The 24,526-nt window shown below is 40.1% G+C and overlaps 1 protein-coding gene across 1 annotated transcript in view; it reads right to left on the bottom strand.

Moving 5' to 3' along the window:
* Nucleotides 1–10,678, bottom strand: part of LOC123282603 (uncharacterized) — a 61,797-nt gene extending 51,119 nt beyond the window's left edge. Inside the window, exons 1-3 of the mRNA XM_070501747.1 lie at nt 10,381–10,678; nt 7,706–7,982; nt 7,094–7,139 (exon numbers count right to left, since the gene is read on the bottom strand). Of these exons, the coding sequence (XP_070357848.1) occupies nt 7,094–7,139; nt 7,706–7,982; nt 10,381–10,678 (621 nt within the window). The remainder of the gene's footprint in view (nt 1–7,093; nt 7,140–7,705; nt 7,983–10,380) is intronic.
* Nucleotides 10,679–24,526: the final 13,848 nt, after the last annotated feature.

Here is a 24,526-nt window from a genome sequence, read left to right as displayed (position 1 = left end):
CATCAACAAAACAAAAAGACAACCTGCCAACTGGGAGAAAATATTTACAAATCATACATGTGACATACATTTCCAAAATATATAAAGAACTCATGCAACTCAACAACAACAAAATGCACAACCTTATCAAAAATGGGCAGAGGATATGAACAGAAATTTTTCCAAAGAAGACATACAGATGGCCAATGGGCACATGAAAAGATGTTCAACATTACTAATTGTTAGGGAAATGCAAATCAAAACTACAATGAGATAACACCTCACACCTGTCAGAATGGCTGTTATTAAAAAGATAAGAAATAACAAGTGTTGGATAGGATGTGTAGAAAAGGGAACTCTCATACAGTACTAGTGGGAATGCAAACGGGTGCAGCCACTATGGAAAACAGTATGGAGATTGCTCAAAAAATTAAAAGTAGAAATACCATATGATCCAGCTATTCCACTTCTGGGTATTAATCCCAACAATGTGAAAACACTAATTCGAAATGATATATGCACCCCTATGTTCCTTGCAGCATTATTCATAAAAGCCAAGACTTGGAAGCAACCTAAGTGCCCATCAACGGATGAATGGATAAAGATGTGGGATATATATATACACAATGGAATACTACTCAGCCATAAAAAAAAGATGAAGTCTTGCTACTGGGCACAACATGGATAGACCTTGAGGGCATTATGGTAAGGGAAATAAGTCAGATGAAGAAAGACAAATACCATATGATTTCACTCATATGTGGAGATAAACAAATAAACAAACAAATAGATACGAACAGATCGGTTGTTACAGAGGTGAAGGGGGTGGGGGGAGTACAAAATGTCTGAAGGGGCACATGTGTATGGTGATGGACGGATAAGCTTTTGGTTGTGATGTAGTCTATACAGATGCGGAAATATAATTAGGTACACATGAAATTTACATAATGTTATAAACCAATGTGACCTCAAGAAAATAATAAAAATAAATAAAATAAAATAAATATAAATAAACTAAAAATTAAAAATAAATATTTCTTATATAAAAAAAGACACATTAACAGGAGAAAAACAGAAGTTTAACAACATATATACCTCCTGTATACATGGGAGAGACCCAGGAAAACTGGGTAACTCCCTGAAATGGCCCAAGTCACCACCTTAAAAGCCATCTCCAGCTAAAGACAAAAGATGTGGTGGTGGTGGTGGTGGTGGAGAGCCACTTACTGGAAGTTATCAGGAAAAGCACAGTAAATGAGGTTATGATTTGTTACGCAGATTTAAGTCATTGCCTTCTCCATTGCTAAGAGCTTCTGGAGATTTAGAGTCATCCTTCTCTTCATAGTACAGAGAATGATACACCCTTATAAATGGAGAGTTCCCTTATAAATGTAAATGTTTCTTACAAAAGAGTAACTTCTACTGGGTTTTCAGAACTTCCCCTCTGTCTGCAGTTTCCTAAAAATAACCAGCTCAAGATAACCCCTATGCCAAAGAGACATATTTTGGGGTGGCAAAATTCTGCCCCTCTTCACCATTAAATAGTAAGCTCTTTCCTGCATAAGCTTAAACATAATTTTTGGACATTTTTGTATCAGAGTGTTAGAATTTATTACCATCTTTATAATATTTCATGCCCCAATTGCCCCAAGTTTGGACACTTGGAGCATCTTCAAACTGGTTCTTGTGCTTTTAGTTTATATTTAAATTTTGAAATAATTTTAGAATTGCAGAAAAGTTGCAGAAAACAGTACAGAGAGTTCCTGTATATCCTTCATGCAGCTCCTCTTAATGTTAACATTGACAAGAGATTTTCAGATATTGAGGTAGTTGGGGTAACTATTTGGGTTCAAAACTGATTCGCCTTGAACTAAAAAGCCTGACTTATGGCCTATCATGCATACATTGTACATCTGCTTTAACCATTACAGTAAAGAATGCACTCTCTTAAGATAAGAATACATACTTACCCTCCTAGGCCCTATTGGTAACACTCTATTGATAATACCAGCATTAGTACTCCTAAAATAAGTCCCCTTTCCCAACATCAGGGTCACATTGACTTGCTAATTTGCAACTAAATATCTCTTTGAAACTGATGAAAATGTATCCTAGGTGTGTTTAATGTATGTTTTTTGTTCTAAAAAGATATAAGACTGTACTGAAAGCCATGCTTTTCTGGAACACTTTCTTCCTTTCTGGAAAAGGCCCTCCCGGGTTATAATCCTCATTCTGGCTCAAGTAAAACTCACCTTATTTCTCTTATCTATAGGATGATTATTGGTTATTTTGGGTCAACAAAATCTTGTATAACCATAACGCAAATTATCGAAACCAGAATATTAACACTGATACAATATAATTAACTAAACCACACACCTAATTTGAATTTTGCTAGTCTTCTCACTAATGTCCTTTCTTTAGTCTGCCATCCAACACGGGCTCCCACATTGCATTTAGTTGTCATGTCTCCTTAATTAATGATGGTTACTCAGTCTTTCCTTGGCTTTCATTATATTGACACTTTTCAAAAGTTCTGGTCATTTATTTTGAAGAATGTTCCTCAGTTTGAATTTGTCTGATGTTTTCTCATGATTAGAGTGAGGTTATGCATTTTTGGGCAAGAATAAGAAAGAAATAATTTGTCCTCAGTGCATCACATCATGGGATTCATGATGTTGAAGTGTCTTTTTTCTTTTTAAGATTGGCACCTGGGCTAACAACTGTTGCCAATCTTTTTTTTTTTTTTTCTGCTTTATCTCTCCAACCTCCCCCCCGTACAGAGTTGTATATCTTAGTTGCAGGTGCTTCTAGTTGTGGGATGTGGGATGCTGCCTCAATGTGGCCTGACGAACGGTGCCATGTCTGCGCCCAGGATCTGAACCCTGGGCCGCCGCAGTGGAGTGCGCGAACTTAACCACTTGGCCATGGAGCCGGCCTCAGTGAAGTGTCTTTTCACAGGTAATGTTAAACTTGATCATTTGTTTAGGTGATGTCTGCTGGATTTTCCCCCATAAAGTTACTGTTCTTCCTTTTGTGATTAATAAATATAAATATGTGCTCTTTTCCTCCAATAACTAACTAACTAACTAACTAAATAAATAAGTTTCTTGTGGGGACAGCTTTGAGACTATGCAAATATCTTGTTTCTCACTGTAGTTTCATCCACTAATTCTAGCATCAATCAACGGTTCTTGCCTGCACCAATTTTTACTGTGGTGTTGGCCTAAAGGTGATTTTCTATTTCCTTCATTCCTTCTTCATTTATTAATTGGAATTATTCTATAAAGAAGAGCTGTACTTTCTCCCCAATATTCTTTAACTCAATTATTTATATTAGTATGGGCTCCTTTTATCTTTGAGCATCTTGTGAATCTAACGTTTTACAACTGCACCTTTGTGAAATCTTGACCTAGTCTGTGAAATGACGCTAAAAATATGTTGACATTCACCACGAATGGGCTATCAATGTAGCTGGAGCCTTAAATCCTAACTACTTTTAAGCCTTTACTAAGCATCATGACTTTTTGACTCTCAATGTACATTAGGCATAAATAAACAATAGTCATCATTTTGTAGGATCTACCTGGCTTTGTAATGTAAGTCACTGACACTGCTGTTTAGAGTAATTCCTTCCAGTTTTTCTGTTTGGCACCACATATGCGATAGACAATTACTTACATTTTTCTTTCATAATTGGTATTATAGTATTTCTGATAAATAGGAAGAAAAATAGCATACTTTCTTAATATAATGCTTTTACGATGACAGAATGTTTTTCCCAGGTAATTTTTAGGGATTGATATTTATAAATCCAATTAAGTTGGTGTTTGAAGTGAAGATTATGTAGTCCAACTCACCATTTAGCTATAGTTTGAAGCCATATCTACTGAATTCTCCTATTAGCAGGTCAATAGTATCTTACATGAAAATAATCTGAGAAGACAAAATGGTTTGAAGAACACATATATCTCTGTCTATTTTTCTTTCTTTCTATCAAGAGTTTCTTTAATAATTGTGATTTTTAGGAAAGTTTAAGAATCTTTCAGTTTAAGAAATAATACATGATTTTGCTGATACTCTAATACATGATTTTGCTTGTTTTTGTTCCAAATTTCCTATGTTCCCAAACTGTTACATTTGTTTATTTATTGTATTTCTTCCATAAACCTAGGATGTTTAAACTTTCCCTCTTTCCACTCTCTCTGGGTATAAGCCAGTGATCATGAAATTTAGGCATAAAGCATGAGATTAGATACTATATATAAATTAAATACAGCTTCTGACCTGAAAGAGGTTTAAGTATACTAATAACCATCATACTAGGGACCGTGTGATAAATGTTATCAGAAGGGTGCATCTGAGGTATTGTAGGAGTTCCAAGGAGAGAGAAGTGCTTAATGAAAACAGAGGCTTTTGACAGAATTAAAGAACAGACAAACTTTAGATATATGGATATGCTGAGAAGCAGGGCATGCCAAGTAAGTGGATAATGTAAGCAATAGACTGGCGGGGTGTGAATGGAGGCAGGAGCCCATCGCCAAGGTGGAATCAAGGTCATATTTATATAGACATTGCGTGACAGAGAGATCCAAGCTAATATCTGGAGCAAAGAGAAACTGGTGACTGGAAGATCACTTAGGGGTAGGTGAGAGGTAATGACAACTTGAACTAGAAGCAATGAAAACTCAAAGAAAGAATGATTGGGCCAGACTCTGAACTCCTAGAAGCCTCATATTCTAACCATTGCTTGCAGTTGAGGGGTGAGGAGAAGGAAAAGATAGGTGTAGAAGATGAATGATATTGGCGACCTGTGTGGCTGGGATAGGGATGGGAGACTGGCAGTACATTCACAGGAAGAGAAAGTCAAGAGAAAAAGTCAGCCTGTGGAGGAGTATGTGCTGGTGTGAAATATACCTGATATTAGCTCCTGGCAGAACCCTGAGACTTCACAATTCAGCAGTCTACACTCACATCTTAAGAAGATAAACTAAGCTGGAGGCTACAGAGAAGTTTGGAACTGAGTAATGCTGCTGAACATTTAATTAATTTGATTATATATGAAAACAATGCACTATTATTGCATTATTAATAAAGATGAATCTTGACTCATGCAGTGAAATACATATATAAATGCATATTCGCTTTAACAATGCAAGTCATTTAAATGTTCTTGTTTTATTTATATTCACAGTCTTTATCATCTGCAACCATGAAGAAACAATGACACAGAAACTAAATGTTTTTCAGAAAAATTTCCAGTGCAGGTCAAGAAACTGGTTAGCTTATTCATGGAATAAATGTCTACTGAACATTATGTCTGGCACCGAAATAGTTATGGTGGGAGATACGAGGAAATATAAGTTTATCCCTACTCTCTAGTGACTCATAATCTTGATGAGCTCCAGTAGCGTTCTCCTCTGAATACTGACTAGACTATTATCTTTTCATTTGTTATATCACCATAAATTCTGTCTCCCAGACTGGACCATAAGCTCTTTGAAGTAGTATGTCTTCTACTTCCTTTTAGCAGTAATAAATATTGTTGACTATTTGCTTAAACTAGTAATCACACACAATGAGTCAACATATTCCTTTTCTGAAAATCATACACTTCAGATATGATTTATAAATAATAGGGGTTTGAAAGATTTTACAGAGATCCTTTATAAGAACGGGAAAAATATTACTGTGTAGTAATTAACATAAACAAGTTAAATTTAGTAGTTAATAGTCTGTCTCTTCCCTTTTAGGGAGAACCTTAATGGAAATGGATTGACTTCAGTTCAATAGCTGACATCAACACAAGTGGATCCTTCTGTTTCAGAACTTAACATATATTGACAATTACTTTCTAGAATAAGGTGGAAAATAATGCATAAACATTAACCACTAATTACTAACTTTAGCACTTCAGTAATCCCACACAATGTGCTAAAATTTATTAATAGGGCCATACTTGAAGGAGGGGTAGGGGTAGAGAAAACAGCCCAAAAATCAAGTGGGTAGGTGCCAAAGCTTTCTAATCAACCAAATTATCACAACTTTCTTGAGTGTCTATGTAAAATATACTATGCTAGGTGCCAGATAAAAAGAAATATAAGATATAATGTTCCCTGCCCTCTAAGAGCTTATAACTAAATTGAAAGTAAACCACATCCCCCATAAGAACTCAATAAAACACACTCACATAAAGACTAAAAGAGAACTCTCTTATAATAGTTTTTTAACAAGTTATATGAAGAGTAATGCAAAATCCTTAAAAAGGAATTACCTGAAATAAGAAATAAAAATAATTATAGTTTATATCTATTAAAGACTAACAACCTGCAAGGTAGGAGATGAGGAAACTGAGAAAGAGAAAGATGAAGTAACTTGCCCAAAGCCATACAACTGGAATCAATGGGACTCAAAACCAGGTCAAATGGATTTCAATGTCCAGGACTTTCCACATATCATGCTGCCTCCCTCCTATGGACTGAATTGTGCCCCCCCCCCCAATTCATATATTGAAGCTCTAATCTGCAATGTGAGTGCATTTGGAAACAGGGCCCTTAAGGAGATAATTAAGGTTAAATAAGGTCATAAGGGTGGGGCCCTAATCCAAGAGGACTAGCATTCATTTAAGAAAGAGGAAGAGATACCAGAGTGCTCTCTCTTTCTCTCTCTCTCTCTTTCTCTCCGTAGGTACAGAGGAAAGACCATGTGAGGACACAGCAAGAAGGCAGCTGTCTACAAGTCAGGAAGAGATTCCTTACCAGAAACCAACCCTGACGGCACCTTGATCTTGGACTTCTAGCCTCCAAAACTGTGAGCAAATAAATTTCTGTTGTTTAAGCCACTTAGTCTGTTTGTTATGGCAGCCCTACAGACTAATACACTTCCTGTAGAAGAATAGACATGAATTGTACCTTGCACTAACAATGGAGCAACACTTAGTGTTTTTACACAGTTTAGAACTCTTTTCTCTAGCCTATTCCAAAGCTCTCCAACTGGATGCATACAGACACAGACACAGATATAGACACACACAGATAGACACATCTTTCCATCGGTAGTGATATTTAATTAATTATGCACATGCTTTCCAACAGCTAACTGTGGATTATCTCACTAAGCTCAGAGGGGCTTCATACTTGCATAGTACTGGCTTGTTTCTTCTAGGAAGAAAAGAGAAGGACAATAAGAGTCTAGGATGTAACGAAGAGTTCCCATAAGCCATTTAAAAATACTTAACTAATGTTCACTTGGAAATCTCTTATTATGAGTCTCACACATAGGCACACAATTGGTTTTTCAGTTAACTGCCTATGGTAAATGTTAATGTTTTAATAAACTAGGTATTAACTGATGTAATGAGTAGTATCATGTAGGTTATTGCCAGTATAAACATACTTAACAGTTTAGAAAATCAATAACATATTAAACAAAGGGTAGTGCTTCTGGAAGAGTTCCTCGGCAAACAGTTGTTTTCTGACAGATTGTGACTGATTCTTCTGCTTCTTGGAAGGTAGAACATGGTCTGCCGCCTTAGTAACTATTAAGGGTTTGTGTAAATGGCAAAATCACACACACACAGACACAGTGAACCAGAGAACCATACCTCAGCCTCCATCAGTGGAGCTGCTCATTTACAGATCTACAGACTGGGGAGGGGGCAAGGTAAGGGAGGGTGGCTAGGACCCAGGCCGGATGCTTGTTTCCTTTGCTTTCTCCACACACAAACCCGTTATTGACGTGGGACAAATAATGAAAAGCAGGGAGTGGGGTGACGTATTTGGCAGTTTTCTCTAACGTGAGTTTGCTGTCCCCGGCAGTCAGCAGTAGCGCTAATCTGCCACAAGTACTCTTCGTGCTGTGGCTATTGACTCGACACTCCCGCTCATACACATCACCTTGAAGCTGCCAGTCAGAGAAAAGCAGATTCAGAGAAGACTCAGCGACGACAGTTCCCAAGGCAGGAGTGTCGTTTTCTGTCAGAGTATATTCCGCTCCCTGGGTTTCTGGAGAGTCAAGTTAGAGAATAACTGGGAAATGTCCATGAGGACAATAAATAGAAAATAGCATCATGCTGACTAGTCATTCTTGAAAGAATGAGTTCATAGCCTATATACATATACACATAAATGTGTGCTATTTTCCCCAGAATCCTGCGCCCCACGCTCCGAGTCCCTTCACTAAGCATATCTCCGGAGGTTTATCCTTATGCACAAAACCTCGTTTTATGTTTACATTTCCCTCTTCCCTACTATGTGTTCTACAGCAAAAAGTTATTAACATGAACTCATATCTTATTAATGCTCCACAGGGGCAAAGTTACAGTAAATTATGCACAAAAGGATAAAAGAGATACAATCAGCTCTCTATATCTGCGGGTTCCGCATCCATGCATTCAACCAGCAAATCACAAGGCCTTTGATGGTTATATCTGTACTGAACAGGTACAGACATTTTTTTCTCATCAGTATTCCCTAAACAGTACAATATAACAATTATTTACATTGTATTAGGTATTATAAGTACTCTAGTGATGATTTAAAGTATATGGGAGGATGTGCATAAGTTACATGCAAATACTACACCATTTTGTACAAGGGACTTGAGCATCTTTGGATTTCGGCATCTATAGGGGGTCCTGGAACTAATCCCCCTGGATACCGAGGGATGACTGTGTACTGTAATGTAGAATGAAGCACGTTTAACTGGGAGACGGGAAACCTGCGTTCCTCTTCTGAGCTTGTCATTAAACTATTGGGTAACCATGAGGAAATGACAACGTCCCTGGACCTAAACTTTCTCATATGTACAATAAGAGAATTGGACAAGATCTTATGTAGGTCCCTTCCAGCGTAACAGCATGTTCCAGTGATTACTGTGCAATTTCTATGTTCTAGTCACTACGTTGAGCATTTTCCCATTTCACTTGATCTTCACAATACCCTTGTGAGGTAGGTGTCATTACCCCCATTTCACCGCTGGAGAGTCACGGTTTGGAGAGAATAAGGAACGTGCCATAGACACAGGCTGCAAGTGGCTTGGCTGGTCCTCTGTATTCTAACGACAATGCTGCACTCCTCACCTGGATCAAAATGTTATTAATGGGAAAAGCTACTTTTTGTCATCAAAGCTGTTCCTTTAGGAGCCTGGATTTAGAGAACGTCAGAGATGGGCAAACTATATCAACACATTGAGGTGTGTGAGTACCAGTTATCAGCCACTTCCCTGAGTCTTCAGATCTCCTCTTTGTTATTGCCCCAGACATCCCTTCTCACTACCATATGATCCATTCAGTAACTAAGAGGAAATGCCTGGAATGCCTTCTAGAATCCTTTCTAGCATTAGGGCCATTCTTCATAAACAGAGTCATGGTGTCACTTTCCAGTGCAATAACAGGCGTCTGTACAGGAGGGCACTCATCTGCAAGGCAAGCTGAGGAGAGATGCAGCCAGAGTCCAAATAACCCCTTCAGAGCTTCATGGTCAATGAAAAGACTAGAGTACCACACTTGGAGTGTAGGCAGCAGCGTTTCCTGTCTGGAAAGCCTGCAGGGTATGTTCTTCATGAAGTGCTTCTTGAGAGCTTCTTGAAGAGCTTCTTCAGAGCTGGTGATGTCAGCTTAGGCCCTGAGGTCAGATATATTCTGACAGTGTCAAGCTCCTGGGAAGAATCAGTCAGAGTGCTGGGCCCCTAAGGTCCCTGACCTAGCCCTTCTAAAAGTGACAAAGGGCTACCACATGGTCGGCAGGCAAACTGCCAAATGATCTCTGATAGGCTCCCTCTAACAGCCTGTAAACTTCCCTTGATCTTTGTTGCTCCGAAGGCAAATGTTTCCTTAACTCATAACCTAAGGCCTGTATTCCAATGGCTAGTGCCTGTTGCCCCACTTCAGAGAGCTCTTATGCAACATTCGAACATACCAGCAACACAGGTTAAATGAAGACTGACTCCCCTAAAAATCCACCTCTGAACCAACCTGTTCAACTCCCTTATTCAAGTCAGAATTGGCATTGCATTTTGGTGGTCGTTTTGTTGTTGTTTTTGTGAGGAAGATTGGCCCTGAGCTAACATCTGTGCCAATCTTCCTCTATTTTCTGTGGGATGCCGCCTCAGCATGGCTTGATGAGCAGTGCTAGGTCCATGCCAGGGATCAGAACCTGTGAAGTCTGGGTCCCCGAAGCAGAGCGTGCGAACTTAATCACTCAGCCACGGGGCTGGTCTTTTAAATAAGAGTAAATTACTCTTTTAGTCTTTTCTAAGTCAGAAGTATCTTGACATACTTATCAGCTTTCTTCCAAACACGCTGGCATTGCTGCAGATTTAAGCCTCTGAAAACAAACAGGCTTGTCCACATGGGTCTGTTTGTCCAGTTGCTCGTAGCAGCTGAGCATACGGGGTGCCCACCTCGGCCTGCCCGTAACTGTGGCTCCTGCACTCTCCCTATGAACCGCCTACCAGCTCTCTGCCGAACGGCACCGGGGTGTTTCTGGGGGGTGGCAGGTACTCGAGGAAAAGAACCTTGTCTTCCATGTACCAGATCCGTTTCCCGAGAGCACTTTGCAGATGAGTCTGCATCCACGCACTGCTCAGGGAGTATCGGCTGGCAGGATTTCCTCAGGGCAAATGGGGGATAACGAATGAGCTGGCCGCCTCTGCAGCCTGTGTTTCCTCTCGAGGCTCTGAGGGGGAAGTTGAACTTCATGGAACCTGGGCTTTATTCCTCACCATTCAGCTTGTCCCTCTCCGTTGTTTCAGTAGCCTCAGCTCAGATGCAAAAGCGGATGCCTGACTGCTGGCGACCGTTAGGGTTTCACTGGTTTGAGAGACCCTGGCATCTCTGTCAGGCTCTGGAAGCCGCACGTTCTTTGTGGAGCTGAGTTTGAAGTATTTTCTGGCTGCTTTAGCATTAAGTATAGCTCAGGGAACGATCTGGGTTTTTTCTCTCTTAGAGCTGACTCTACCAGTTCTGAGTGGAGTGATTCCTCTGAAAAGTATGACTTAGTAAATCCTCGTTTTTTGAGGGAGCTGTTTCATTGGAGGGTTGTCGAAAATCTACTAGAAATGATGTAATCCATCCAACATCGGACAATTGAGCAAAGGTTCTAGTTATGTTCCAGGAATTCAACAGTCAGAAGGACTGTGTCCCTGCCCACGATACAGACCCTCTCGGAGTCCACTGAGACCGCCTCACCCTAGTTAGTTACATAAAGGAAAACTGTCTCCCACCGGCTACGGTCAAGATGCGTAAACCAAGAGGAAAACAGATACTGAAGCCAAAATTCCGAAGACACTCTAGCCAATTTGTTTATTTACTCATTCTTCATTGAGCCCCTTCATGTGAGCCCTACAAAGAAAGTTGAGAAATATTAATTACGGGTTAAGACAATAGCATCTTTTTCATGTTTCTTTCAGGTCAAAACAGATACCATATCTAGGAGGCAAGGATTCTCATGTAAAATTGATGGTTCTCATTAATAATACTGTAAATCTATCAGTTTCTACAAGCATTCCAATATGCATTATCTCACTTGATCTTCACAACAACACTAGAAGCAATAAATTCTATGGGAATTTAATTTTGTTTGGTGGTCTCAGTTTCAGGAAGGCTTCAAAAAGAAGGTGGAATTTGAGCTGGCCCTTGTGGGAGGAGGCATGAAGTCTGCATGAATACTCTTCTGTGAGAAGATTGCATCTCTCTCCATCTAAGGGGTGTAGCCCCCCTTACAACACTATTGATGCCAAAGCAGGTGCACAGACCATGCCTCTCTTCACGTCCTTCCATCCTTTCTTCTTATGGATGTGCCATGGCCTTCCCTCTTACTACAATACCCCCAGGCCTCTTCCCATGTGGGAACATGGCAGAGGGTTGTATGGGGCACTGCCTAGACTGGGAGTCCAGAGATTTCCATTCTAACCCTAATTTTGCAATAGGTATACGATGTTTGACTAATTTCATCTATTAACAAACAAGGAGGGTGGTTGACAAAATGATCCCTTAGGTGACTCCTTTTAGTGCGAGGCAATTTATAGACGTGTGGACAGGGGTAGGGAAGCCCAGGAGGTGTCGAGGGGCCTGCAACAACAGAAGCCTTTACCACACCTGCAGGGGAAAGGTGTTTTGGCAGCGGGTTGAGAGAGGGCGCCTTGCAGGAGGGGTCGCTGGCAGGAGCTGTAGCTGTGGAGGGGGACAGCCACTGCCATAACTGCCCAAGCTGGGAAGAGGTGAGAGGAATACATGCCACAGCCTTGCTCTCTTCCTGCCCTCCAAGCTCCTGCTGACGCCTCCCCCAGCCAAACCCCGTGGAAGCCGGAGTGCAGAGGGGCCCAGGGGCTAGACACTGCAGGGCTCAGCCTCTCAGGACACAGAAGAGCAGAGAATGGCTTTCAGTGGGTCTAGGGCAGATGGAACATATCCCCCGGAGACCCCAAATCACGATGCAGTTGTTCTTTCCGCAAAGTGACAGGTTCTACCTGCCATTTATTTGTTTGATTGTTTATTCATTTAAACAGCCTTTATTTCCATCTCTATTCGCAAATGCTCTGTGGTAATCCGCTGATAGAGTATCCATTTCACAAGTCATCCAGTTTCTCTACAATACTGAAAACATTGCTTTTTATTTGGTGACTGGTTGAACTTTATAAACACAGGTTTAGAAATTAGAGCCATATTTTCTTGGGAAAAATAAAATTATATCAGTAATATCGCTTTGGTAGTCCTCTTAAAATAGATGATATTAGAACAATTATAACTTGGCTAACACGTGTTCAGTGTTGATGAACTTATAACGGGGAAACATCGAAGTGTCTGGAACTTTACAACTAGCATTATTCTATTTAACACCGCAAATGAAAGCATGAGGAGTAGAAACCACTGACTGTAATCTTCATAACAATCAATATATTTGTGTATATCAGGGTGTGTGTGTGTCTGTCTGTCTGTCTCCTGAATAATGGCTCTTTTTTTCCCAGAAAATAGACAAAACCTAATCAAATGCTTATGAAGCAAAACACCGTGTTATCCAATCTCCTAGGTTTCCTTTGACTGTATGGCCCTAACGGAGCCGCTCCATCAGTGCGATGGGAGATTTCTGTGCCTAACTCGTGAAACCACAGGCTCTGATTTTCTTCTTTGTCGCTCCCCCAATAATCTATTGACACACCCAGCTCTCTAGAGTTCTGAGCAGAATGCAGAAGGGGACAATGAGTCTGAAATAGACACACCAGATCTAACTTTAGGTCTGATGTTAAATAAACCTGAGAGTAAATATTGAGTGAAGACAGAATGTTACCTTCAAACTCCAGGTTTTAGGAACTGTGCCCTTTTATTTCATTCGATTAATTTAGGAAATACAAATTTGCTTTATAACACCATAGCACAATACATCTTAACAAGCATAGAAATGTAGTGTGTCTCTTTAAGCCTGTGTTTTTACAATTTAACAAATAATATGAAGTGGCTGCTAAGGGATCTGCATGGTCTAACAGGACAAGTGGTTCTGTCTGCAAGCGAGATGAGGACACAATTGACATTTAGATTTTCACGTGGTTTCCCCCCAAGAATGTCATGCTGTGAAGAGCAGCCCAGCTGCCAACCTGAAAGGCAGGGAATCAACAGTCCACGAGCGTGAATTTGGGGAAGCTGTACAGCAAGGACGTGGGAAGACAGGAAAACAGGCGGAGTCATGAAGTCGCGGTGGAGACCGGGGTTGGAAGGATAAGCACTGAGTCCCCGGCTCTAGCCCTCACTCCCTGTGGGAGACTGTCTGCCGCGAGGGGCTATGATTTCAGAGCTTGTGCAGGAGACACGTGGGGGAGTCCAGGGCGTCCATACCCAAGAATAACCAGTTCGCGAAAGCAGAGCAGGGAAAGGGCCGGGGACTCTCTACTCACGGCCTAGCGCTCAGATGAGCTGGGCGCTAAGACCTCATTTATCCCGCCCCAGCCACGGTAGGGAGCGGTGGCTTATGAAGTGTCATCTGGCTGAGTCTAGGACAGATGTCCCTGTTCCCAAACGCCTTCAACATAACACCCCCCCACTCCCTTATTACCCCTCCCCTCGATCTCTATAAAGTCCCACACAATTACCTCCCTTAAGGAAGAACGCCTGAAAGTCCTATTAACATGGACAGACCTTAGCCTGCATGGGGTCACAGAATAGCAACCTGTCACATCTGGAGCCTAAATGATTTCCTTGATTAGTGAGACACTAACCAGGCGGTGTGGAGAGAGGAGACAGAGGCAGGGGCGCTGCCGTGGGAATGGCGGGGCAGGCTCTTTCACCTCGGCCTCAGGGTAGCCAGGAGGAAAAGGCTCCTGACTCTCAGGGGAGGGTGGGATGTGGCGATAAGGGACAGAGAGGAGCTGTGACAGGATGAGTCTCCACGAAACTGCATTGGGCCCAGCTCCTCCACGGGGATGTAACTCCCAGGGAGACAGTCCAGCAATGGGGGCTCTGACACAGAGCCAGGAAAAGGCTAATGAGCCACCTTCAGCCTCATCGCAGTCGGTCACCTGCCGGGGCCCTCAGACCTGTCCCTTGATTCTGCTTCCCTCGTGTTCTCTTGTGGTTAAGAGTCTGCCCTCTCCTTTGAGGAGATATTTGGGGATAAACAAACAGGAGACCATGTGCGGGTCCTTCAAGTTCATCCGCTTCAGTGTCATAGTCTGTAGCTTGTGTAAAATGATCACATGGGCCTTGAGCAACCTGCCCCAGAAATGACATGTGCTTGTCAAGGATTCCACTGTGGGGCGAGGTTAAGAAGCAAAGTAAAATGCAAGAGAATTGTCCTTACCTGGGATCGTGTGTGTGTGTGTGTGTGTGCGCGTGCGTATCTGAAGGGAAAAGGAAGACCTTTGAACTTTATGTATATAACTAGATGGAGTCTCTTCAGGTTATCATGTACCATATAACCAATTTTTTGGGCCTTTTTTGGTACAGCAAAAAAATATAATGTAAATACTGTATTTTTTAAAAGTTCTCTTAATTAACAGAATAAGAACAAGCCAATTATTTCACTGAAGTTGCTAAGTGTTGGCATTCTGTGCTATACATCCCTGTTACGGTCTCAGGAAACGCAGAGGCGTAGAAGTGGTTAAGTTGGTATCGGTAATGTACAGCCTTGATTTTTATGTACAACCTTTTTATGTACAACCTTGATTTATAAGTGTGAACCTTCACCTGATTTTAAATGCAATTTCTTTTTATGCTAATTTATATATGTAATTCTCGAGGTAACTTATTTATAAATCAAAGGCTGCAAATTTCTAATTTAGTGTCTGGATTTACAGATCCCTGACTCTTCATTAACTTCTTGATTTATAAACAATGGACCAAAAGTCCCAGTTGATAGGTGCAAAATCTTCTGCGGGATTTATGCGCTCTAACCAAGAGCCCTGCTGTAAATCATTGTCGCATTTGCAAATGTTCCCATTAGTGAGTGCTTTGGCTGTCTGATTGGAAAACACCTTCTCTCTTTACTATTTAATTCTGATTTATCTTTTTAAAATATGGCACGTTCTGATAATTTGTTACTACCTAGTGCTGATTTATAAGGGCACTGTAATAAATTTTATAACATAAATTTTAAAGGCTTTGAATTAGGTCCACCAGATTTTTGAAAGCTTTATGGCTGAAAAACAATTCTCAGAAGCATAAAGGAAATTTTACATTCAACATCCCACAAAACAAAACATGGAGTGCTGGCCGTGAGAATGTCTTTCTTTCTATACCGTCTCCCCATCCCCTGCATTAAGACTTCCCTTTAACAACAAGTGCGGTATAGTTGTTGGCTAGACCCTAGCAGACCTCCAAGGGCAGAGGAGCATCAGTGTTTGACCGGAGCAGATTCATACGATTACTGTGTGCTAAGCCCCTTGTTGAAATTTGGGGGCCTGCATGCTTTTTTCTTGGTTCTGTCATCTGTCTGTGCTTGCATCTGCTGGGGACACACTGGTGCATATGTGGACTTAATCCCTGCTTGGGGAGTCAGAGCACTTGCTGGGCAGCCTGTTCATTACATACCTGTTGAAGATATTTATTGTTTCCCCGGCTAAGGGCTGAGGGATTGGTGTTTATCAGTTTTGTGCCCTTGCCTACTGGTGACTCAACTTCTGCCCACTGTCAGAGAGAACTGCTTCTATAGAGGATTGGGGCGAGACCTGAGGACACTGAGTGAGGATTAGCATTTTAAAATGATAATATTCCCAGAGGTTTTACGCACAGTAAAGGAAGTGGATGATTTTCCTCTTGATTATCTCAAATCTAGCAGATCTCTGTGGTTCACGTGATTCACATTTGTACTTTTCTCCCTCTCAGGGTGGTATATATTGACACGTGGTGACATTTACTACAAAGGTTTTCTCTTACTGACTTTCCAAGAGCTGAAAGCTATTTAAATGGGCAATTAAAGGCACAGATATTCTTTTGGATGAACTGACAGACAGAAATTGTTATCCTGTAGTCTCTATGTGGCTCTGAGATTTGTAAGAATCTGGGAAATTTTTGGCAAGAAAAAATGCTGGGTGGTCAATTTGCTGCATAGCAGTTCGGATTGACCATAAGGCATTTTTTTCCCTGAAATATTTTCTATTTTTTCCTGAAATATTTTTTTAATAACAGAATTTTTAGAGTAAAGTAGTACATATATTTCTTAAAGACCTCTTTTGAAACTATCTCTGAGCATTGGGGTTGGAATTAGGCGCATGGAGAAACTAACACAGTATTCCAGAAGTTCAATACACGACCTGTGTCCTCAAGGGCAAGTAAACATAACCAGGAAAGAGTAAAATCCACAGTAGTAAATAAACAGCACAATATTTTTACTGGGAGCTCTGGGGCTTCTGCTGGGTTTCCCTGAGTAGCTGGTGTGAGCCACTGCAAGTCACATCAGTCTTTCAGGGTCTTAGTTTCTTCACCTTAAAGAGAGGACTCGATTAATAAACATCTGTTGAGCACCTATTATTTGACAGGCACTGTCAAAACTATTGGTAAATGAGGAATCATTCAAGCCACAGTCCAACTTCACGGAATTAAAGTCCAGAAGAGAAGGCAGAATTTTTATAACTCACAAGGTCCTACATATGTTAGAAAAGTTTGAACAGATACTGTAGAAGAGGAGGAAAATTCTTCAAGGTCCCTTTCAGCTTTGCAGTACTAGTGGTTCTGAGTTGTCTGCAGATGGCAGAGGGAGCAACACAAACTTTGTTCTCCAAGAACTGGAGTTTTGTCCTGTCTGATGGCTCTCTGAGGGATCAGTTCAGGGCCTTGCTTTTGTTTTGCTCACCATGTAACTTTCTCATGGCTGGATTGGCCTCCCAGTAGGCATTTGTCAAAAGCATTTAACGGCAAATATACTAGCCCTGGGCACCTGAGACAAGGGATAATAGATTAGAAAATACTTTAAGATAAAAAAAAAATACCAAAACTTATGGGAGGCATCAAAAGTAGGGCTCATAGCTGTAAATGCCTACATTAAAAAAAAGAAAAAAAGAATAGGGGCCAACCCAGTGGCATAGTGGTTAAGTTTGCATGCTCTGCTTCGGCAGCTCAGGGTTTGCAAGTTCGGATCCCAGGTGCAGACATATGCACTGCTCATCAAGCCATACTGTGGCAGCGTCCCACATACAAAATAGAGGAAGACTGGCACAGATGTTAGCTCAGGGCCACTCTTCCTCACCAACAAACAAATGAACAAACAAAAGAATAAAGATCTCGAGGCCTGGCTAGTGGCATAGTGGTTAAGTTTTCACGCTCCACTTCAGTGGCCTGGAGTTCACAGGTTCAGATCCCAGATATGGACTTACACACTACTTGTCAAGCCTTGCTGTGGCAGTGTCCCACATACAAAATGGAGGAAGGTTGGCACAGACGTTAGTTCAGTGACAATTTTCCTCAAGCAAAAAGAGGAAGATTGGCAACAGATGTTAGCTCAGGGCCAATCTTCCACACCAAAAAAAAAAAGAATAAAGATCTTGAAAGAATAATGCAAATTGCCACCTTCAGAAACTAGAAAAAGAAGACCAAACTAAACCCAAAGCAAGAAGAAGGAGGGAAGATAAAAATTAGGGTGGAGATAAATTAAATAGGGAATAAAAAACAATAGAGAAAATCAACCAAACTGAAAGCTGGTTCTTTGAACATATCAAAAAAAATGGATAAACCATTAGCTAGACAGACTAAGGAAAAAAGAGTGAAGACTTGTATTTCTAATATCAAGAATTAAAGTGGGGGGCTGGTCCCGTGGCTGAGTGGTTAAAGTTCGCTCGCTCCGCTTCGGCAGCCCAGGGTTTCGCCAGTTGGGATCCTGGGCACGGACATGGTACCACTCATCAAGCTATGCTGGGCCAGTGTCCCACATGCCACAACTGGAAGGACCCACAACTAAAAATACACAACTATGTACTGGGGGGCTTTTGGGAGAAAAAGGAAAAATTAAAAAAATTTTTAAAAAAACAAGAATTAAAGTGGGATATTACTCCTGACTCTACAGAAATAAAAAAGATTATAAGAGAATATTATGAGCTACTGTATCCAACAAACTATATAACCTAAATGGAAAGGACAAGTTCCTATTAACACAACCTTCCAAACCTGACTTATGAAGAAACAGAGGATCTGAACAGACCCATAACACGCAAAGAGATTTAACTTGAAGGTTATGAGGTTTATCATCATAAACACTTTAACAAAGAAAAACCCAGGACAAGATGGCTTTACTGGTGAATTCTACCAGACATGTAAGAATTAACACCATTTGTTCTCAAACTCTTCCAAAAAACAGAAGAGAAGGGAACACTTCCTAACTCCTTCTATAAGGTCAGTATTACCAGATATCAAAGCCAGACAAAGACATCACAAGAAAAGAAAACTACAGAAAAATATCCCTTATGACTATAGATGTAAAAACAGTCAACAAAATACTAGAAAACTGAATCCAGCAACATAGTAAAAAGATTGGGATTTATCCCAGGAGTGCAAGAGTGGTTCTACATATGAAAATCAATCAATATCACACATCATATTAATAGAAAAAGGGAAAAAAAACCCATATGATTATCTCAATGTATGCAGAAAAAGCATTTGACAAAATCTACCACTACTGCATGATAAAAACACTACAAATTAGGATTAGAAATTGACAAAGGACATCTATGAAAAATTCACAACTAACATCACACTTAATGGCAAAAGACTGAATACTTACCCCCTAAAATCAGGAACAAGAAAAGGATGTTTTCTGTCACCACTTCTATTTAATACTGTTCTAGAAGTTCCAGCCAAGGCAATTTCGAAGGAATTCCATTTATAATAGCATCAAACAGAATAAAATACTTAGTAATAAATTTAACCAAGGAAATGCAGGACTTGTACACTGAAATCTACAAAGCATTGTTGAAGGAACTTAAAGAAGACCTAAATAAATGGAAAGGCATCCTGTGTTTATGTATTGGAAAATTTAATTTTGTTATGATGGCAATATTCCCTAAATTGATCTACAGATTCAATGCAATCACTATCATAATTCCAAATTAGTTTTTCCAGAAATGGACAAACTGATCTGAAGATTCATATGGAATTGCTAAGGGCATAGAATAGTTGAAACAATTTTGAGGAAGAAAAACAAAGTTGGAGGACTCATGTTCCAATTCCAAAGTTTACTACAAAGCTACCATAATCAAAACAGTGTGGTACTGGCATAAAGATAGACACATAGATCAATGGAACAGAAATGAAAATCTAGAAAAAGCCCTACATCTATGGTTAATTGATTTTTGACAAAAGTGTCAAGATCATTCACTGAGGAAAGAATAGTCTTTTTAACAAATGGTTCTGGGACTACTGGATATCCACAGGCAAAATAACGAATTTGAACTCCTATCTCACACGGTATACAAAAATTATTGCAAAATGGATCAAAGACCTAAACGTACACATTTAGGTACATTTAACTACAAGTATAAAACTCTTTGGAAGAAATATAGATCTAAATCTTTATAACCTTGGATTAGACAACAGTCTCTTAAATATGACACCAAAAGCACAATGACCAAAGAAAAAATAGTCAAATTAAAGTTCATCAAGAGTGATGTCAGCATCATGGTGGAGTGAGCTCTTCCCTTGGACTCTCCCTTCTAAAATAAAACTAGAGGGACATTCAAACATCAAAAGAGGACACACACACAACACAGGAGATGTCTGGGAGACCCACACAGCCATACGCCTGAAGGTGGTGGTGAGGCTGGGTCCTCTGGAAGAAGGTGAAGATGCTTGACAGGAGCTCTGCGGAGAGAGAAGACCCACGGCTAGTGGAGGGGCACAGTTGGGGAGGAGCACTCTGTTCCCACCTGGTGCTCCAGCCCTGCGCTCCAGCCCCACGTTTGCTGGAAGAGTGACACAGTGAGAGAAGGGCTGGTTAGAGGAGTGGCTCAGCTGGGGAGAGGCATTCTGGTCCCGCCTGGCTCTCCAGACCTGTGCTCCAGCCACACAATCAAGGGGAGCACCACATGGAGAGAGAAGCAGCGGCAGGTGGAGCCCTGTGAGCACCCAGAGCACCACACAGAGAGAGAGGCATCGGCTGGAGAAGGCATGCAGGTATAAGAAAGTGCTCCTTACCACGCCTGGCACTCCAGTCCTGCTATCACCTAGAGCTCTGCACAGAGTGAGAAGCAGAGGCTGAGGGAAGCACAGGGGAAGGAGAGCATCCCTCCCCCTGCCCAGTGCTCCAGATCTGCCATCAGACAGAGCATCACACAGTGAGAAAAGCAGCCAGTGGCCAGAGCTGGGGATCCCCAGATGGTGCTGGACCCAGAATACACAGTACCTGATCCTCACCCAGTGGAGGCATGTGGCAGCAGTGGCCAGATAACAACACCATGTGGAGGCAAAAATCAACACAATCAAGCAATATGAGAAAGTATATTAAATCTCCAGACCAGAAGGAAGATGACAAGTACCCAGAAGCCAACCCTGAAGACACAGAAGTCCATAACCTAAATGACAAAGAATTCAAAATAGCTATCATAAAAAAACCTCGAGTTACAAGAAAATACAGAAAGACAAATTAACGAATTCAGGAGTTTCTTAACAAAAGAGTGAAACTTTAAAGAAGAATCAATCAGAATTGTTGGAGATGAAAAACACAAGGGATGAGATTAAAAACAATCTGGACTCCCTAAACAACAAAACTGAAAATATGGAATACCGAATTAGCAATTTAGAAGACAATATTATAGAAATGTTTCAGAGGGAGGAGAAGAGAGAACTAAGACTAAAAAGAAATGAAGAGGCTCTCAGAGAAATATCTGACTCAATTAGGAAATGCACCATAAGGATTAGAGGCATTCCAGAGGGGGAAGAAAAGGAGAATGGAGCAGAAAGCTTGTTCAAAGAAGTAATAGCGGAGAATTTCCCAAACCTGGGAAAGGAGATGGAAATCCATGTAAAAGAGTCTACCAGAACTCCCAAGTATGTTAATGTAAAAATACCTACTGCAAGGCATATAGTAGTAAAGCTGGCAAAAGTCAATGACAAAGAAAAAATATTAAGGGCAGCAAGGCAGAAGAAAATAACTTACAAAGGAACCCCTATCAGGCTTTCAGCATATTTCTCAGCAGAAACCTTACAGGCTAGGAGAGAGTGGAATGATATATTCAAAATCCTGAAAGACAAAAACATCCAGCCAAGAATTCTCTATCCAGTGAAAAGCTCCTTCAAATATGATGGAGAAATAAAAACTTTCCCAGATAAACAAAAGCTAAGGGAGTCCATTGCCATAAGACCCCCACTATAAGAAATCCTCAAGAAGGCTCTCATACCTGAAAGGTAAAAAAAGAAAACAGGAAAAGGGCTACAAAGCCCTGAGAAAGGAGATGAATAGGTATGCAACAATCAGAAATCAGCAACTCTCTATCAGATCAGGTTGGTAAACACTTAATTCTTACATCAAGGATAAAGAAAAGGAAAACACCAAAATAAAACTTATATCATCACCCTAACCACCAACTCACAACACAAGATGGAATAAGATATGACAAAAATAAATTAGAAGGGGGAGAGGAAAGGGACGGAATCAGTATAGTCTAAGGAAATAAGAGGCAATCAGAAAAGGGACTATCTTATCTTCAAGACTTTTTATACAAACCTAATGGCAACCACTAAACAAATAATTACAACAGAGACATATACGATAAACAAAGAGAAAATGAAGAAAACTAACATAGAAAACTACCTAATCAAATCGGTAGCCTGATATACATGGGACAAGAAACAAAGGATATGCAGAAGAACCAGAAAATGTGCAATAAGATGGCAGTATTAAGCCCACATATATCAATAATCACTCTAAATGTAAAAGGACTGAATTCTGCAATCAAAAGACTCAGAGTGGCGAGATGTATTAAAGAACAAGATGCAACAATATGCTGCCTCCAAGAAACACATCACAGCTGTAAAGACAAACATAGGCTCAGAGTGAAAGGATGGAAGACAATACTCCAAGCTAATGGCAAACAAAAGAAAGCAGGTGTCACAATATTTATATCAGACAAAATACACTTCAAGATAAAACAGGTAAAGAGAGACATAGAGGGGCAGTATTTAATGATAACAGGGACTCTCCAGCAAGAAGACATAACACTTATAAATATATATACACCCAACACAGGAACACCAAAGTACATAAAGCAACTATTAACAAACCTAAAGGGAGATATTACCAACAACACAATAATAGTGGGGGACATCACCACCCCACTTACTTCAATGGATAGATCATCCAGACAAAAAGTCAGCAAGGAGATAGTGGAATTAAATGAAAAACTAGACCAGATGAAATTAATAGATATATAAAGAGTACTCCATCCCAAAACAGCAGAGTATACATTCTTCTCAAGTGCGCATGGAATATTCTCAAGGATAGACCATATATTGGGAAACAAGGCAAACCTCAATAAATTTAAGAAGACTGAAATCATATCTACTATGTTCTCTGACCATAATGCTATGAAATTAGACATCAACTACAAGAAAAAAGCAGGGAAAGGAACAAAAATGTGGAGACTAAACAACATGCTACTGAACAACCAATGGGTTGTCAAAGAAATAAAAGGAGAAATCAAAAAATATTTGGAGACAAATGAGAACAAAAACACACCATATTATATGAGATGCAGCAAAAGAGGTCCTAAGAGGGCATTTTATAGCAATACAGGCCCGTGTTAACAAACAAGAAAAAGTTCAAATAAACAATCTTAAACTACACCTAACAGAATTAGAAAAAGAACAAAGCCCATACTCAGTAGAAGGAGGGAAATAATAAAAATTAGAGCAGAAGTAAGTGAAATTGAAACAAAAAAGACTGTAAAAAGGATCAATGAAACAAGGAGCTGGTTCTTTGAGAAGATAAATAAAAGTGACAAACCCTTAACCAGACTCACTAAGAATAAAATAGAGAAGGCTCAGATAAATAAAATTAGAATTGAAGGAGGAGAAATTACAATGGATACCACTGAAATACAACAGATTATAAGAGAATATTATGAAAAACTATATGCCAACTAACTGAACAATATAGAAGAATGGACAAATTCTTAGACTCTTACAACCTCCCAAGACTGAATGAAGAAGAAATAGAGAATCTGAATAGATTCATCACAAGTAAAGAGATTGAAACAGTTATCAAAAACCTCCCCCAAAATAAAAGTCCAGGATCAAATAGCTTACAAGGAGAATTCTACCAAACATTAAAAGAAGATTTATTACCCATTCTTCTCAAAATATTCCAAAAAATTGAGGAAGATGGGAATATTCCTAACACATTCTATGAGGCCAACATCACACTGATAGAAAAGCCAGATAAGGAAAACACAAAGAAGGAAAATTACAAGCCAATATCGCTGATGAATGTAGATGCTCAACTCCTGAACAAAATATTGGCATACCGAATACAGCAATACATTAAAAAGATCATACAACATGATCAAGTGGGATTCATACCAGGGACACAAGGATGGTTCAACATCTGCAAATCCATCAATGTGATTCACCACATTAACAAAATGAGGAAAAAACCCCACATCTTTTCGAATACCATGTCTACTCAGATAAGGGAAACAAAAGAGAAAATAAACAAGTGGGACTTCATCAGAGTAAAGAGCTTCTGGAAGGCAAAGGAAACCAAGATCAAAATGAAAAAACAACCCACCAACTGGGAGAAAGTATTTGCAAATCATATACCTGATAAGAGGTTAATCTTCATAATATATAAAGAGCTCACACAAATGAACTACAAAAAAATACACAACTCAATCAAAAAGTGGGCAGAAGATATGAACAGACATTTTCCAAAGAAGACGTACAGATGGCCAATAGGCACTAATCATCAGGGAAATGCAAATGAAAACTACACTTAGATACCATCTTACACCCATTAGAATGGCTATACTCACCAAGACAAAAATAACAAATGTTGGAGAGGTTGTGGAGAAAAGGGAACTCTCATCCACTGCTGGTGGGATTGCAAACTGGTGCAGTCACTGTGGAAAACAGTATGGA

The sequence above is a fragment of the Equus asinus genome, chromosome X (assembly GCF_041296235.1).
Source record: "Equus asinus isolate D_3611 breed Donkey chromosome X, EquAss-T2T_v2, whole genome shotgun sequence".
Taxonomy (NCBI): Eukaryota; Metazoa; Chordata; class Mammalia; order Perissodactyla; family Equidae; genus Equus; species Equus asinus.
Note: the sequence above shows the minus strand (reverse complement) of the source record. Positions and strands in the feature narration are given on the sequence as shown.